This window comes from Mobula birostris, chromosome 1, assembly GCF_030028105.1.
Source record: "Mobula birostris isolate sMobBir1 chromosome 1, sMobBir1.hap1, whole genome shotgun sequence".
Classification (NCBI taxonomy): domain Eukaryota; kingdom Metazoa; phylum Chordata; class Chondrichthyes; order Myliobatiformes; family Myliobatidae; genus Mobula; species Mobula birostris.
The window spans coordinates 92,624,730-92,641,762 of NC_092370.1; the positions used below are offsets into that span (position 1 = coordinate 92,624,730).

Sequence of the window (17,033 nt, forward strand, 5' to 3'; positions counted from 1 at the left end):
GGAAAACATCTTTCCAGTATTTTTCCAAGCTAGGGCATGTCCAGTACATGTGAATAAGGGAAGCCTTGCCCCTTCTGCATTTGTCGCAACAGGGATTAACATTGGGTAAATGTGAGATAATTTAGTTTTAGACATATGGGCCCTGCGTACGACCTTGAACTGTAACAAGCAGTGGCGGGCACATAAAGAGGTTGAGTTAACTAACTTAAGAACTGAATCCCATACATCGTCTGACAGTGAGATATTTAAATCTTGCTCCTGGGCAGTTTTAATTTTGTCAAGGGGGGGCTCACCTCAGGCCCTCTAGCTTGTTGCAAATAGTAGATATTAGACCTTTGCGCAATGGATTCATGTAGAGAAACATATCAACGACGTTTGTATCGGGTGCCTCGGAAATTTGATATCAAAGGGCTGATAAAATGTTTAATTTGCAAATATCTGAAGAAATGAGTGCTGGGTAGGTTAAACTTTGCAGACGGTTGTTCAAATGATGCAAAGCAGTTGTCTATAAACAGATCTTTAAAGCACCTGATACCCTTTCTATACCAGTCTTGAAATGTTGGATCATGTATAGATGGCTGGAAGAGATGGTTATATAGAATAGGACTTGAAAGAGAGAAGCCATGGAGTCCACTCTGCTTTCCGAACTGAGCCCATACTCTCAGGGTGTGCCTGGTATCAGGATTAACAATTGGTTTAGACGTAAGAAAAGGGAGTGCGGATCCAAGAAATGCGGAGATGGAGAAATTCTCAATAGAGTTCAGCTCCATTGCTACCCATTTTGGGCAGTCAGATTGGTTGTAAAAATGAGACCAAAAGATGAGGCAGCGTATATTAACTGCCCAGTAATGTAAGTGGAAATTGGGCAAAGCCATGCCCCCAATACTTAAATTTTTGAAGATGGACTTTATTCACTCGGGGACGCTTGCCCTTCCATAAGTAGGACGATATGACTGAGTCTAGTGAGTCAAAGAAGGCTTTAGGAATGAAAGTTGGTATGGTTTGAAAAAGGTGTAAGAATTTAGGAAGGATGTTCATTTTGCCCTTGACATTTTTGATGATAGATCTCAGGGTTATGGGACGTTCCATTGAAGATGTCTTGATGAAATGACTGTCAAAGTCAAGTTTATTGTCATAAGGACAAGAGCATGCATGCATAGTGCAATGAAAAACTGATTTACCAGCAGCACCACAGGCACAACATTCATAAGAAAAATTTAAGTTAGACTGCAGTGCGACGTTGAAGTAGTGGAAATTGGGTACCACTCAGTTGGACTATATTGACCTGGTTGGCATTGAGTGCTGATGAAGCTGCACTCATCCAGTCAAATGGAACCTATTCCATCAGTTTCCTGACCTGCACCTTATAGAGGACTTTGGAAAATCATGAGGTAAATTGACTGACTGGCCCCTATAACTGCAATTATTATGTGGCTGGTCCAGCCGTATTTCTAGTGAATGATAAATCCAAGGATATCTATGTTGGGCAACAGTAATAAAAGAAGTGTTGGTCAGTTGGTCATCATTTGGTACATGTGATGTACTTGCATTTGCAACTTACCTGTCCATTCCTGAATGTAGTTCAGATACAGAACTATGTAGTCCTGGTTTGTTGCATTAGCTGATGAGTTGCTGCTGGAAGTGAGCACTCTGTAGTCAATTGGCACACAACCCCAGTTTGGTGTGCACCAAGCCTGCTGACAGGTGGCTATGGAGAATGGACATGAGAGGTCCACGGCTATGGAGTGAAGCCAGATATAAAGAACTTCTAATGGTTGGATTGCCGGTGCACTGATGCTGTAGAGCACCAGCAATATATTGCACATTTCCAGTGTCAACTGCTTAGCATAAATAAAAACAGAAAATATTGGAAATGTATATCTGTGGGAAGGGAAAACGTTAATGTTTCAAACTGAAGAATCTTAAAAGGGACAGCAGTTTATCAATTCCACTTTGCAAATATAAGAAAGTGTTTTCTCCTAACCCTGAATTTAATCTTTCTCCAGATTAAAGTGGCTGTATCAGCTGACCGAGATTGTATCCGTGCCTACCAGCCTGCACTCATGAGCAGCAACTACAATACTCTGACCCTGAATGTGAAAACCTCTGAGACAGAAAACCTACTGTTCTACCTAGGCAGCAGTAGCAATGTAAGTAACCCATTAGGGCCGCTGATGCACCTTGCTGAGATGTCCAGAGGTTAAAGTCCTGAGGCTAAAAGTTGCTAATATAGTGAAGCCAAGGTTCATGCACTACCTTTTTACAATCACTCATCAACTGCACTTAATTAATGTACTGAATAATCAAATAAATGAAAGATCATTGTTTACCAACCAAATTTCCAACTTCCATGTGAATGGGAAGGTAAATACTTAAGCACAATCAGAGTCAAGTTTATCGTCACTGAAATGTAATAAAATTTGTTGTTTTGTGCCAGCAGTACCGTGTAAGACATTTACAATTACAAGTTACAGTAAGAAATAAAATGAATAGTTCAAAAGAGGAATATTGAGGTTCATGGGTTCATGGCCCATTCACAAATCAGGTGGCAGAAGGGAAGAAGCTGTTCCTAAAACTGAGTGTAGGACTTCAGAGTCATGTACTTTGCCCTTGATGGTAGTAATGAAAAGAGAGCATGTCTTGGATTGTGAGGGTCCTTAATACTGGATGCTCCTTTCTTAAGACACCTCTTTTGGAAGATATCCTTGATGGCTTGTACTCATGATGGAGCTGGCTGAGGCTACAACCCTCTTCAGCCTCTAACTCTCTTCAGCCTCTTTCGATCCCCTTTGCGTGAAGCCTGTATACCAGGCGGTGATGCGACCAGTCAGAATGCTGTCCACCATGCATTTGTAGAAATTGGCTAAAGGCTTTGGTGACATACCAAATCTCCTCAAACTTCTAATGAAGTAGAGCTGCTAGTGTGACTTCTTTGTAATTGTTGAGGCCCAGGGTGAGTCAATAGTTTGTAAGTCAGAAGATACCATTATAGTGTCTTCTGCACAAAAATTTCAGCTTACACTTTAGTGTTGAAGGTACTATCTTCTGGAAGAGGTTAAACTGAGGCGGGGTCTATCCTCTCAGATGGCTGAGAATAACCAGGGTGAGCCAATTTGACCAATATTTATCCCTCAGTCTTTTCCAGAACAGATTAGTTGCTCCTTTCTTTTGTGGGAGCTCATTGTGTGTAAATTAGCTGCTGCATTTCCTTTGTTAGAACGCTGATTAACCGACTGGCGGTAAAATCAGAACTGGAATCAAAATCAGGTTTAATATCACTGATGTATGTTGTGAAATACGTTTTGCGGCAGTAGTGCAGTGAAATACATAAAATATTGCTTTAAGTTTCAATAAGAAATATATTACAAATAAATGAATAGTGCAAAAAAAGAGCAGAATAGTGATGTAGTGTTCATGGGTCATTTGGGATGGACTGAAGACCAGGTGTGAGACCATTCATAATAATTAATGAAGTGTGCAGTTAATTAATAATCATTTTTATGGAGAATGTTAATAATCTACATTTATTTTAAATCATTTTTATATTAATTTGCTTGCACATCAGTAGCACTCATGGACATCATCTTCCAAAATTCTGTAGATACTAGAACGTTTGGGGATTGGAGGGCAGCAAATATGACTATTATTTAAGAAAGGAGAATGAGAGAAAAACCTACAGATCCATTAGTATAACATCAGTAGTAGGGATATCACTGTGATCCATAGCAAAGGTGTAATAACAGAACATTTTTAAAAGAATACCATGATTAAGAAAAGCCAACACGGATTTAAGAAAAGGTAATGTTTAATTGGACTTCTAGAGTTCTTTGAGTTCTTAGAATAGACTCAAGTTCAAAGTAAATTTATTATCAAAGTCCATTATGTCACCATATAAAGCCCTAAGATTCATTTTCTTGCAGGCATACTCAATATGTCCAATAGTATAATAGAATCAGTGAAAGACCAGACCAACAGGGCTGACAAACAAGTGTGCAAAAGACAAGGAACTGCAAATACAAAAAGAAAGAAAAGAAATAGTAACAATAATAAATAAGCAATGAATATTGAGAACGTGAGATAAAGAGTACTTGGAAGTGAGACCGTAGGTTGTGGGAACAATTAAAGTTGAGTGAAGTTATCCCCTCTGGTTTAAGAGCCTGATGGTTGAGGGATGATAATGATCTTTAAACATTGATGTACTCCTGAAGCTCCTGTACCACCTTCCTGATGGCAGCAGTGAAAAGAGAGTATAACCTGGGTGGTGGGGGTCCCTGATCATACATGCTGCTTTCCTGCAACAGCACTTCATGTAGATGTACTCAATGGTGGGGAAGGCTTTACCCGTGATGGACTGGGCCATATCCACTACTTTTTGTAGGATTTTCTCTTCAAAAACATTAGCCTTTCTATATCAGGCTGTGAAGCAGCCAGTCAATATACTTTCCACCACACATCTATAGGAGTTAAAGTTTTAAAAGTCATGTTGAACCTTCACAAACTCCTAAGGAAGTAGAGGCACCACCATGCTTTCTTCGTAATTGTACTTGTGTGCTGGGCCCAGGCCATGTTCTCTGAAATAATAACACCAAGGATTTTAAAGTTACTGACTCCCTCTTCCTCTGATCCTCTGAGGACTGATTTATGGACCTCCAGATTTCACCTTCTGAGGTCAGTAGTCCTCTCCTTGGTCCTGACATTGAGTAAGAGGCTGTATCTGTGGCACTAATCAGCCAGATTTTCTGTTTTGTAATTTATTTTTTATTGAATTTCATCATTGTACATATCTATCATATAAACATATTTGTCACAAATCTCCACATAATTATCTGAGGTATACACTTATAGAAAAGAGAGGAAAGGAAGAACAATCGAAAGAAGAAAACTATGTACAGAGTAGGGAGTGATTCTTTTTTTTACAACATATTCATTGACTTGTGAAATAAAATCAGGCCTATGAGGTGTTAACAACAGGAATTCTGCAGATGCTGGAAATTCAAGCAACATACATCAAAGTTGCTGGTGAACGCAGCAGGCCAGGCAGCATCTCTAGGAAGAGGTACAGTTGACGTTTCAGGCCGAGACCCTTCGTCAGGACTATGATGTGTTATGTAGTTAAACCTTTTTTTCCAGCATGAATAAAATTGTTCCAACTTATGATTAACAGATGCTGTTATCTTCTCCATTTTGTAAATGTCCATTGTAATTTCCATTCATACATTTAAAGTTGGGCTCTCCTGTGATAACCATTTCCTGGTAAGGGTCTTTTTATCAACCACCAGCAGTACATACACTAAATATTTATCTCTTTTCAACGATTCTTGAGGTATATACCCAAAATATATGGTCTTACTCTCTAAGAGTATTTCACATTTAAAGATGTCTTGTGGGGCATTATGTTTCCCACTCCAATAGTCTTTGATAACGGGGCATTCTCAGAAAATATGATTTTGGTTTGCATTTTGATTTCCACAATTTCTCCAGCAAACAGGGAGGTTACTATCATAATGGGATTTCTGAGAGGGTTTAATAAAATATCTTATCAAGTTTTTCCACCCGAACTCCCTCCATTTCGGTGAACTGGTACACTTCCATTGATACCTCCATATTATTGTCCAGTCTTCCTCAGATATTATTATCCCTCCTTCCTTCTCCCATTTTGTTTTAATGTATGAAGTCCAATGTGTTTTAAGATTTGACAAACCCTTATACACGCTTGAAATTATTCTACTACCGTTATCTGAATTATATGCTTTTCTAAATAGCTCTATCAGACATGTACTTGCCTTGGTTACATTTTTAACGGTCCTATTAACATACTGTTGCATCTGTAAATACCGGAAAAAGTCTTGTTTTTCTAATAAGTGTTTCTCTTTGAGCACTTCAAAACTGAACAGTATTCCTTCTTTCATTATATTGCAAATAACTTTTTCCTTTAGCTGTCCAGTCCTTAAATCTAGCATCCAGTTTATTCGGCGTAAAATCCGAGTTATATGCACACCAGTTAAGAATTGCAATGTCTTTCTCCAGTTTATATTCTTTTATATAGTTTTCCATATTTTAAGAGTCCATTTCACCCATGGGTTGTCAATATTATTTATGTAACTTTGTAGGTTGTTATCAGCCAAAATTAATCAGCCAGATTTTCAATGCTGATTTGTCACCACCTTTGATTCGCCCTACAACAGTGGTGTCGTCAGCAAACCTAAAGAAGGAATTGGAGCTAAACACAGCCTTGTGGTGCACCTGTGCTGATGAAGATTGTGAAGGAGATGTTGTTGCCAATCCAAACTGACTGGGGTCTCCAAATGAGAAATCAATGATCCAATTGCCCAAGGAGGTTTTGAAGCTTATTGATTAGAATTGAAGAATGATAGTATTGAATGCTGAGCTTAGTTGATAAAGAGCATCCTGATGTATGCATCTTTGCTGTCCAGATATTCTAGAGTTGAGTGAAGAGCCAATGAGATGGCATCAGCTGTTGACCCGTTGTGTCGGTGGACAAATTGGACTAAGAGGAATCAGTAGATGGGATGTGTTTAGATTTTCAGAGATCTTTTGAAAATTTAGAATTGTAGGTAATGTACTGATATGAATTGAACTGGTTATGGGCAGAAAGTAAAAAGTGGGAATAACAGGTCTTTCTCAGGGTAGCAGGCTGTGACTATTGGATTACTGAATGGTCTTTGCTTGGACTTGATCCCAGAGGTTCAGATGTTGTATTTCCCAGAATGCTGATGGTTCTAAAGCAGGTGAGATTCTGAGTAAAGACAGTTCAAAAGGATGTAGACAAGGTGAAAGAATGGATGAAGATGAGATGATGGAATATAATGTGTCATAATTTGAAGCCACCCACTTTGCTGCACAAAATAGAAGAGCAGCTTTTGCTTTAAATGTTGAATGATTGATACTTGTAAGTTGCTGAAGGCTAAGCAGATACAGCAGGTGATCAGAAGGGCAAATAGTATGCTAGACTTCATAATGGCAATACAGAGTAAAGAAGTATTGCTCTAGTTTTTCAGGGTCTTGCCAAGGCTGCACCTGGAGCACTGTGCGCAATTCTGGTCTCCTTACATAGATAAAGATGTGCCAGTCATGAAAAGGGCCCCTTAGATTTCAAATGCTGCTGAGCTTGCTGCCTGAGGAGAGGTTGCTTCATTCTCCACAGAGTTTGGAAGAATGGGATGAAAGTTCATAGAAACAAAATTCTTTTAGGGCTTAACAAGGTGGCAACATGGAGGATATATTTGCACTGGATAGGGAGTCACCTGGGGCTCACAGCCCAAGAGTAAGGGGTAGACAATTTAGGACTGAGATGCAGATAGGTCTCTTCACTCAGAAGGTGGTGAATCTTTGTAATTCTCTATCTGGGAAGCTCCAGGGCCTCAGTGGTAGAATCCATTCCAAACAGAGGTAAAAATATCTGTGTATGTTGAATGAACCTTGAATATGGGGGTGGTTGAAGAAGATTGAATTGAGGGAGATCAGTCACAATCTTGATAAATGGCAGGGCAGGCACAAAGGGCAGGAGAGAAGTCTTTCTTCTGCTTTCATTTCTTACATTAGAATATTGCCATGGATTGTGGGCACAATTGGTTGGAGTGAAAGAAGTTTTTCTCTGGAACAACAGACAGCGCGGGGAAAACTATTAGCGATTTATAAAATTATGGAAGCCATAGACGGAGTAGATGACCTGTTCCTTGTCCCCAGAGTTGAAGTGTTTATTATCAGTGGGCATGCATTTAAGGTGAGGGGGTAAATTCAAAGATACGTGGGACAAGTTTTTACACATGAGAGCTGGGTGCGTGGAATTTGCTGCTTGGGGTGGCAGGGAAGGCATTCATTCAGCGTGTTCTTAGCTAGACACATGAATGTGGAGGAAATAGAAGGATATGGCAGAAGGGATAAGTTCAGTGGAAATTTGATTACTAATTTAATTAGTTCAAAATAACTTGGTGAAAAGCAGTAGAAATTCTCAAAGAGAATCTACTTACATACAGTATATCAGCTTAAAAAATTGCTTTTAAAGGAACTATTAGTTCATTAATGGAAATGATGCAGAAATTGGCCAGATTGTAATCACAGATTAATTCTCAAGCATTCAAAAATAACCAACAAGGCACTATATGTCACAGATATTCTATCCAGTCCCCTGCTGTGATATTTTGAGCAATCTCAAAAACTATGGTGAGGATGATCGTTTGTTGTGGAAACTGAAATACAGTTTTGTAATAGGAACACCTCCAGGGTAGAATGAAGCCTTTCTAAATATGATTATGTTTAATGTTGTCATTGTGTATGCCTGAAACAGGACTTGTATTTCAATTGCAACAGTTTAAGTTTTTTATCAGCTTGAAATATATATTTGTTCATTTTTTTAGTCATCTACTTTAGTTTCGAAGGAAGTCTTAGCCATTTGCAACGTCAGGCAGCATGTTTTTTTATGCAGACTCTTAAAGGTTTTCAGTACAACATGAAGATACCTGATTGTTTTATTCATTACTCTTGAGCATTTCTTTTGCTAACTAAGACCAAAAATATGTTAATCAATTGCCCTCTGCACCATTTCACAGTCTGAATTCTTGGCTCTGGAAATGCGACGGGGCAGAGTCGCCTTCTTGTGGGACGTGGGTTCAGGAACAGCAAGATTAGAATATCCTGATCTTCAGATTAACACCAACAAGTGGTACAAAATTCATGCTGCCAGGCAAGTTGATGTTCCTTCGTGCCACATAGTCATGATACTAATTATTAATTGCTTAAGTACCAAAAAGTCTTTGAAGGTGCAAACAACAGGAATTCTGCAGATGCTGGAAATTCAAGCAACACACATCAAAGTTGCTGGTGAACGCAGCAGACCAGGCAGCATGTCTAGGAAGAGGTACAGTCGATGATTCAGGCCGAGACCATGGTGTGTTCAGTAATGATATAATGTGGCGTCAGTCTATATTACTTCCCAGGGGAGAAAAAAACTTCTTTTATTTTAATTTTCTCTAGTTACTATGATTTGGGAAAATAGGTATTGTGGCAGTTCTTGAGATGGGTTCATATGGTCATCCTTTAGTGATCTTACATCAACAAATCTTGAGTTGGATGTTGCTGGCAACTGCTGAAAGCGACAGTCAGAGCCGCTAACATTCAGCCATTGAAAGTCCCAGATTTCCCCACAAACCCTGTGAAATGTGGAATTCTTGCATCCGCTAAGAAGGCTAGCTCAGCAGTTTTCTGTACCTCTGCGGTCCTCATGGATCCCAGAGGCAGGCTACAATATTGCTGGGACTACACACATGCATTTCCATCCTGCTCTGTTTTCATCATCATCAATTTTTTTTTTACTTTTATCTTTCTCTATCCCTTCTTCTAGCAAGAACTTAGGCTGATCCTCCCACAGGACTTGCATGCTGGCTCGGAAGGGCAACCTCCAGGATCACTGGAAAACAGTAGGAGCTGTACCTTTCAGAGGAAAAGGAACTTGCATCCAGTCCTGACATATCCAGAAGTGTGGGTCAACTACTTATAACTATTAGAGAATGACTGGAATGTCTGCCCTGCCATTCAGTTGGCCCATAGATGTTCTGCATCCCAATGCTATTTGCCTTTTGCTTCCTAAGTCTTCATGCCCTGAGTCAGTGGAATCCATAAAAAAGCCCGCCCACAGTTTCCATTGCAATTCAAAGTATCATGCTATAGCACAAGCAAAATGATCCATGTTTATGACCGTATCAATGCTGTAAGTGAATATTCTATCCTGGATCAATTTCCACCTTGAAAACACCATTAATGATTTTCAGTGTATGGTGTGCTCTGCTTTACATGTAGTGAGAACAAGAGAAAATAAATCCATTTGCCTGCCTTAAAAAAGCATATTTTTGCTTCTGGTTGCCATGAGTCACTTTAATTCAACAATTAGCATATTGTAATTTGGATGATAGGTTTGGACGTATGGGTACCCTATCCATTCAAGAAGTTGGATCTTCTACTTCAGACAAACCAGTCATAAAGAAAGCTACATCTCCTGGAATTTCGACAGTGCTTGATGTGAATAATTCCACCCTGGTTTTCATTGGAGGCTTGTCGAAGCGAGTGAAGGTCGGTTGCAATATTGGGTCATTTGAATCACTGTTGGTGTCAACCTTCTCTTGCGTTCTACATCAATGCTTTGCAATGACTTTGTTCCACTTGTGTGCAGAAAGCACCGGCGGTGAAGGTAACGCACTTCAAGGGCTGCATGGGCGAGGCATTTCTTGATGGAAGGTCTATTGGTTTGTGGAACTATCGAGAGAGAGAAGGGAAATGCAGTGGGTGTTTTGCAAGGTAAAGTTTTTCATTCTCCCGGCTTTGATGGCATTTTCTTAATTTTCACTTTAATAAACCTTGTGCCCCTCAAAACTTAAGGCATCAAGCACAAAGAGAAAAATTGCAGCAAAGTCAAAGGCCAGGGAAGTGCACCTAATGGTGCCGTGTAACTCCTCACTTAATACCAACTCCAGTATCATTGTAGAAGTCACCACGTCTCACGTTGGCCATTCAGTGGACTTTTTGCATGAGAATTGGTGTATTTACTGATTTTACAGCACAATATTGCTTGTTGAGGAATCAGTCTCCCCCACTCTTAAAACACTTTAACTCATGTGCCAACTTCCTAATCTATGTTTCAAACAATTATGCTCAAAAAACCTCTTCATGGCTTTTACAATAAAGAAGTTGCAAATTTACAGGGTGTTGCTGCTTCTTAAAACAGGCTTCAGTTTTATTAAGATCCATTAGCTTTGGCTATGTTCATTATGAATTGCACAGCTGTAAAAAGTTCAGTTTTAACCATTGTTATGAAAGTGATTGTAGCTGTAAATATGGCTTTCATAATTCACCTACATTATGACAAAGAAATTTGTCCTCTTTCAAATGCATAGTGGTCAATTAATGTGTGTGTTTGAATGCCACTTCTAAAATTTCGTGTCATTGAGTATTGTGTGATAAATTTCAGGCTCATTGTTTTTGACTAGAAGAGAAAATGCAGAGCAAATCACTCAAAATTTGACTTAAGGAAGTTTTATTAACATTTGAGTTCTCATCTTTCCAGATTCCAAGTTCAGAAATTTTGGATTTCTGGATTTAATTTTTTTTGAATTTCCTTTCACATTATTATATTTTCTCCTGACTTTCAGATAACCACATGCCCATGTAGCACACAACCATGCAATAGGATCATGGTTGCGCTGGATTTCATTAGGGGTTCAATGTATAATAAATCTGAGTGCTGCACTGCATTTGTAGTGGCCACATGTAAGAGGCAGAGCAGAAGGAGCCCCTGGGCAAAGTTTTGGCTTTCATGGTTTCACATCAATAGTATATTTCCCATTAATGATTCTTTTGATATTTTTCCATCTTGAATTGAATAGAATTGACTTATTTCTTACATCCTTCATATACATGAGGAGTAAAAATCTCTACGTTACATCTCTGTCTAAATGTACAATGTGCAAATTATATTAATTTATAATAAATAGTATGTACAACAGGACAATATAACATAGAAATACAGTTGTGTCAGCATGAATTAATCAATCTGATGGCCTGGTGGAAGAAGCTGTCCCAGAGCCTGTTGGTCCTGGCTTTTATGCTGTGGTACTGTTTCCCAGACGGTAGCAGCTGGAACAGTTTGTGGTTGGGGTGACTTGGGTCCCCGATGATACTTCGGGCCCTTTTTACGCACCTGTCTCTGTAAATGTCCTGAATCATGGGAAGTTCAAATCTACAGATGCGCTAAGCTGTCCGCACCACTCCCTGCAGAGTCCTGTGATTGATGGTACAGTTCCCATAACAGGCAGTGATGCAGCCAGTCAGGATGCTCTCTGTGGTGCCCCTGTAGAAAGTTCTTAGGATTTGGGGTCCATACCAAACTTCTTCAACTGTCTGAGGTGAAAGAGGCGCTGTTGTGCCTTTTTCACCACACAGCTGCTGTGTATAGACCATATGAGGTCCTCGGTGATGTTTATGCCAAGGAACTTAAAGTTGTTCATTCTCTCGACCTCAGTTCCATTGATGTCAATAGGAGTTAGCCTGTCTCCATTCCTCCTGTAGTCCCCAACCAGCTCCTTTGTTTTTGCGACATTGAGGGACAGGTTGTTTTGTTGACACCACTGTGTCAGAGTGATGATTTCTTCTCTGTAGGCTGCCTCATTATTGTTTGAGATTAGGCCAATCAGTGTAGTATTGTCAGCATATTTAATTAGCAGATTGGAGCTGTGGGTTGCAACATTTATTGGATATAACCTCATTTATTAGATGTTTAGATGCTTTGCTACTTGCTAATGATTACATAGTGCAGACAGCTGCAAATGAAATTAAACATTAGGTCACAAGGATCTGGTGCCCAGGTATGTTTTTAACCACATGCTGTGGCTCTCATATTCTGCTTGATGTTTAAAGCTGGCGTATCTCCTGTCATCACCCTGACCCCAATTCTATCAAAGCCTTCACATGACTTCTTGTGGAGGGAAGAAATTGCAATTAGTGTTGTTTTTATTGTGATGTGATGTGGCAGTAGTAGATCTGGAGAGATATAATCTGAGGAAGAGGTGTTGATTCAAGCACAGTCACATGTTTGATTTGTGTAGTATTCTAAAATTTAGAATTGTGGGTGAATCCACGTACAGTGGATTTTAGGTGGAAAGCGAGTGAAGCAGATCATTTGGAGATGAGCATTGTGTGTCTTCTGCAGATCCCAACATGAAGACATTGCTTTCCACTTTGATGGTAGCGGCTACTCAGCTGTTGAGAAGATATTGCGCTCTACGTCAACTCAGCTGGTGATGCACTTCAGCACATTCTCACCAAATGGCCTACTCCTGTACCTGGCTTCAAATGGCACTGTAAGTGTGAGGCATCTTAGATTACTTCATCAGCGGCTTTGTCTAATACAGTGTATTTGTAAAGTTCAAACGTTTCTGAAAAATACTTCCATTTATTTCCTCTCTGGGCTATGAATCTTGAAAATATCAAACAATTGATTTTATATCCACACACAGTTTTCTTTATATTTTTGTTACATATTTCTTGGGGCAACAGGTAAAGCTGTTGACTCTCAGTATCAGTGAAATGCTTTCAATTTTGACCTCCGGTACAATCTGTATGAGTTTGCACGTTCCTCCTGTGACTATGCTTTCTCCTCTCCATCACTTCCCCCCCCCCCCCCATCGTAAATCTCACTGATAGGCTAATTAGCTACAGAAATCAACTTTGGACTAACTAAGCAGCAGAATATTCATTGAGGTGTTAATGGGCATGTGGGAGAGAATAAGGTTACTGAGGAAATAAGGGGGGAAATGGTTGTGAATAATGGTATTGCTCTGATAGAGCTGGAATGGAGCAGATGGGCTGAATAGTCTCCTGTCTAATAGTAAATATGTTGAATGTATTCCATTCCCGGCAGTTGTAGAAGTGTGAAAGAATTTAACATTTATTTTAAAAGTGTATTTTAACTTAATTATTTTAGGAGCAATGATAATGTAAAACATTATTACTTAAATAAATAGGACTTCAAATTTTATTTTTCTTCCATGATTGGCATAAAACTTGTGAGAACTGGTTAAATGTATTTTAAACCTAACAAGATTCTTGTTAATATTGGAGACCCTCGAAAGAAACATACTGTATATACCATACTTGTGAGATATCTTATTCACTGAATTTTATGGCCAATTCCCCGCAAACCCTCAAATATCAATCCAATTGTCTTCAGATTTCTTCTTTGTTTCACTATCTTTTTATTTCTTTGAGAAAATGTGCTATGACAGAAGGATTGGTCATTAACTGTTTGACTCTGGATTTCAGGCACCTTATATGGTGCTTTGACGGTATCTCAGCATGAAGCAGAATAGCTTATTTCTGACAGGGAGTTCCTCAGCTACAAGCGGGCTATCCTGCTCTGATGCCACACTGCCAAAACCTGACAGATTCAAAGGAAGATAAAAGTGTGCACCTGTTTGCTCATAGACTAAAACAAAGCAAATCATAAATACTATAGCACTGTGCCATCGTACTCTAAAGTGCTATATCGAACTGATACTTTGATCGTGAACACAGTGACGGCTCAATCATGAGTACTTGAAGTCCTGTGTTAGCAATGTAGGCCAATCTGAGTCAGTTTCCCTTCATTAGAAATTTCTTTGGATGTGAAATTCTCTTCCGTTCCCTTTTGTCTGTAAAACATCAAAAGAGTGAAACTTGCAGATTGATTTTTTTTCCAGACAGCAGCTGCTCCGGGGCCATTTCCCTCATGGGGAAGTTAATTCTTTGAGAAGCAATGTGGGTTTGTTCTTTGCAGATTGAAGAATTAGAATTGCGACTTGTTTGAGATATTTTGTTTTCCTGTTTTATCAGCTTCCTTTCCAGATTCTTCCATAGAAAGTAAATAACAGCACAGTTTTACAGACAAGCAAAAAAAGTGAGCCACAACCACATTTTCCAGCGAGTAGATGTCTTCCTGCCGAAACAGAGTATCAGAGTTCAAGTTCAACTCCATTGAGTTGAGCACAGAGGTCTAGCCTGAGATAACAGTGCAGTACAGTGGAAATGCTGAAACACCAAGAGGTTAGAACGTGGCACACAAAACACATACAGGACAGGAGCAGGCACTTTAGCCCTTGATGAGTTTGCCAGCTACGACGCCAATTTAAACTAATCCCTCCATCTCCCGCTGGTTTGTATACCTCCCAAATATTGCTGTCATGTCTGTTTCCATTCTCTACCCTGGTAGCACATTCCAGGCACCTAGCACTCAGTATTTTTTTTAAAAAACTTGCCATGTAAATCTACTTTAATATATCTCTAATTCACCTTAAAACTATCCCCTCTCGACTTTGACATTTACATCCCAGGAAAAAGACTACCTGTCATGCCTAGGCCTCTCATACTTTTATATACATAAGAACATAAGAAATAGGAACAATAGTAGGCCATCTGGCCCATTGAGCCTGCTCTGCCATTCAATAAGATCATGGCAGATCTGGCCATGGACTCATCTCCACCTACCTGCCTTTTCCCCATAACCCTTAAATCCCCTACTGTGCAAAAATCTATCCAACCTTGTCTCAAATATATTTACTGATGTAACTTTCACTGCTTTCATTGAGCAGAGAATTCCACAGCTTCACCACTCTCTGAGAAAATCAGTTCCTCCTTATCTCCATCCTAAATCTCCTCCCCTGAATCTTGAGGCTATGTCACCTAGTTCCTTATTTTGTGGCTGCCTGTAAGGGGCCAAATCTCAAGGTTGTATATAGTACACATACTTTGATAATAAGTGTACTTTGAACTTTGAAAAGAAACCCTACCAATATACAGGGTGCAGTCACAGAGTGAACTACCAGAGTGTAACCAATTACAAGATATCAGACTAAAGATCTATTGATTGCAGTGAGGATGACCTTCACGTAGATCGATCAGCAGGTGAACCAGTCAGGCTTGTTCAAGCTGACAGGAAGGTGACAGTAATTCAAACAATCAAGCATTGCAACAGTGGTGTGCAGAAGGGCAACTCTGAAATCACAGCACATCAAACCTTGAAGTGGATTGGTTACAGCAGCAGAAGACTATGAACAAATGCTTAGTGTACATCCAGCTGCATCCTTCAGGAGGCATGAAACAGCACATCCTGATGACTTCCCAATCATGTTGGGATATTTTAACCAGGCCATCTTGATAAAGTCACTGAATAATTATTATTAGAACATAAGAAGTAGGAGCAGGAGTAGACCTTCTGGGTCGTCAAGCCTGCTCTGCCATTTAATAAAATCATGTCTGATTTGGCCATGGACTCATCTCCACCTACCTACCTTTTACCCATAACCCTTAAATCTCCTACTATGCAAAAATCTATCCAACCTTGTCTTCAATATACGAGGGGTGATTGATAAGTTCGTGGCCTAAGGTAGAAGATGAGTTATTAACTTCAAACTCACTGCATTATCACTCAAAGAGTTGAACTGCACGTGCATGTAACGAGAGCGTCTTGGACCTCCAGGTGGTCCACAGCAGGGGTGATTGATAGGGTCGTGGCCTATGAGTTATACAGCTCTCATTACATGCACGTGCAGTTCACCCTTTGAGTGAAAATGCAGAAAGTTTGAAGTTAATAACTCATCTCCTTCTACCTCAGGCCACAAACTTATCAATCACCCCTGCTGTGGACCACTTCTGAGGTCCAAGATGCCGACTTCACCAAAGAAGGGATCTGTATGCTTCATGACCACTGGACTAAGTGTGTAAATGTCGGAAAAATAAATGTGCTAGGTTTTCTAAAATTGACTCCTTCTACCTTAGGCCACGAACTTATCAATCATCGCTTGTATTTATTGATGTAGCCTCCATGGCTTCATTGGGCAGAGAATTCCACAGATTCACCTTTCTCTGGGAAAAGCGCTTCCTCCTCATCTCCATCCTAGATCTACTCCCCCCAAATCTTGGTGCTATGTCCATAGTTCTAGTCTCACCTACCAGTGGAAACAACCTTCCTACCTCTATCTTATCTCCCTTTCATAATTTTATGTTTCTTTAAGATCTCTTCATTTTTCTGAATTCTGGCGAGTACTATCCCAGGCGACTCAATTTCTCCTCATATCCTAACCCCTTCATCTCTGGAATCAACCTGGTGAACCTCCTCTGCATCACTTCCAAAGCCAGTATGTCATTCCTCAAGTGAGGAGACCAGAACTGCATGCAGTACTCTGGGTGCAGCCTCACCTATACCCTGTACAGTTTTTAGCATAACCTCCCTGCTCTTAAATTCAATCCCTCTAGCAATGAAGGCCAACATTCCATTTGCTTTCTCGATAGCCTGCTGCGTCTGTAAACCAACCTTTTGTGATTCATACACAAGCACTCCCAAGTCCCTCTGCACAGCAGCATGCTGCAATCTTTTACCATTTAAATAATAATCTGCTCTTACATTTTCCCTTACAAAGTGGATGACCTCGCATTTACCAATATTGTACTCCATCTGCCAGACCCTTGCCCCCTCACTTAACCTATCTATA

At 39.8% G+C, this 17,033-nt stretch overlaps 1 protein-coding gene across 3 annotated transcripts in view; it reads left to right on the top strand.

The window, feature by feature from the left end:
* Nucleotides 1-17,033, top strand: part of lama1 (laminin, alpha 1) — a 346,500-nt gene that overhangs the window by 274,057 nt on the left and 55,410 nt on the right. For all 3 annotated transcript variants that reach the window (XM_072259264.1, XM_072259251.1, XM_072259258.1), the window contains exons 45-49: nt 2,007-2,150; nt 8,571-8,704; nt 9,930-10,086; nt 10,187-10,311; nt 12,719-12,869. In XM_072259264.1, the coding sequence (XP_072115365.1) occupies nt 2,007-2,150; nt 8,571-8,704; nt 9,930-10,086; nt 10,187-10,311; nt 12,719-12,869 (711 nt within the window). The remainder of the gene's footprint in view (nt 1-2,006; nt 2,151-8,570; nt 8,705-9,929; nt 10,087-10,186; nt 10,312-12,718; nt 12,870-17,033) is intronic.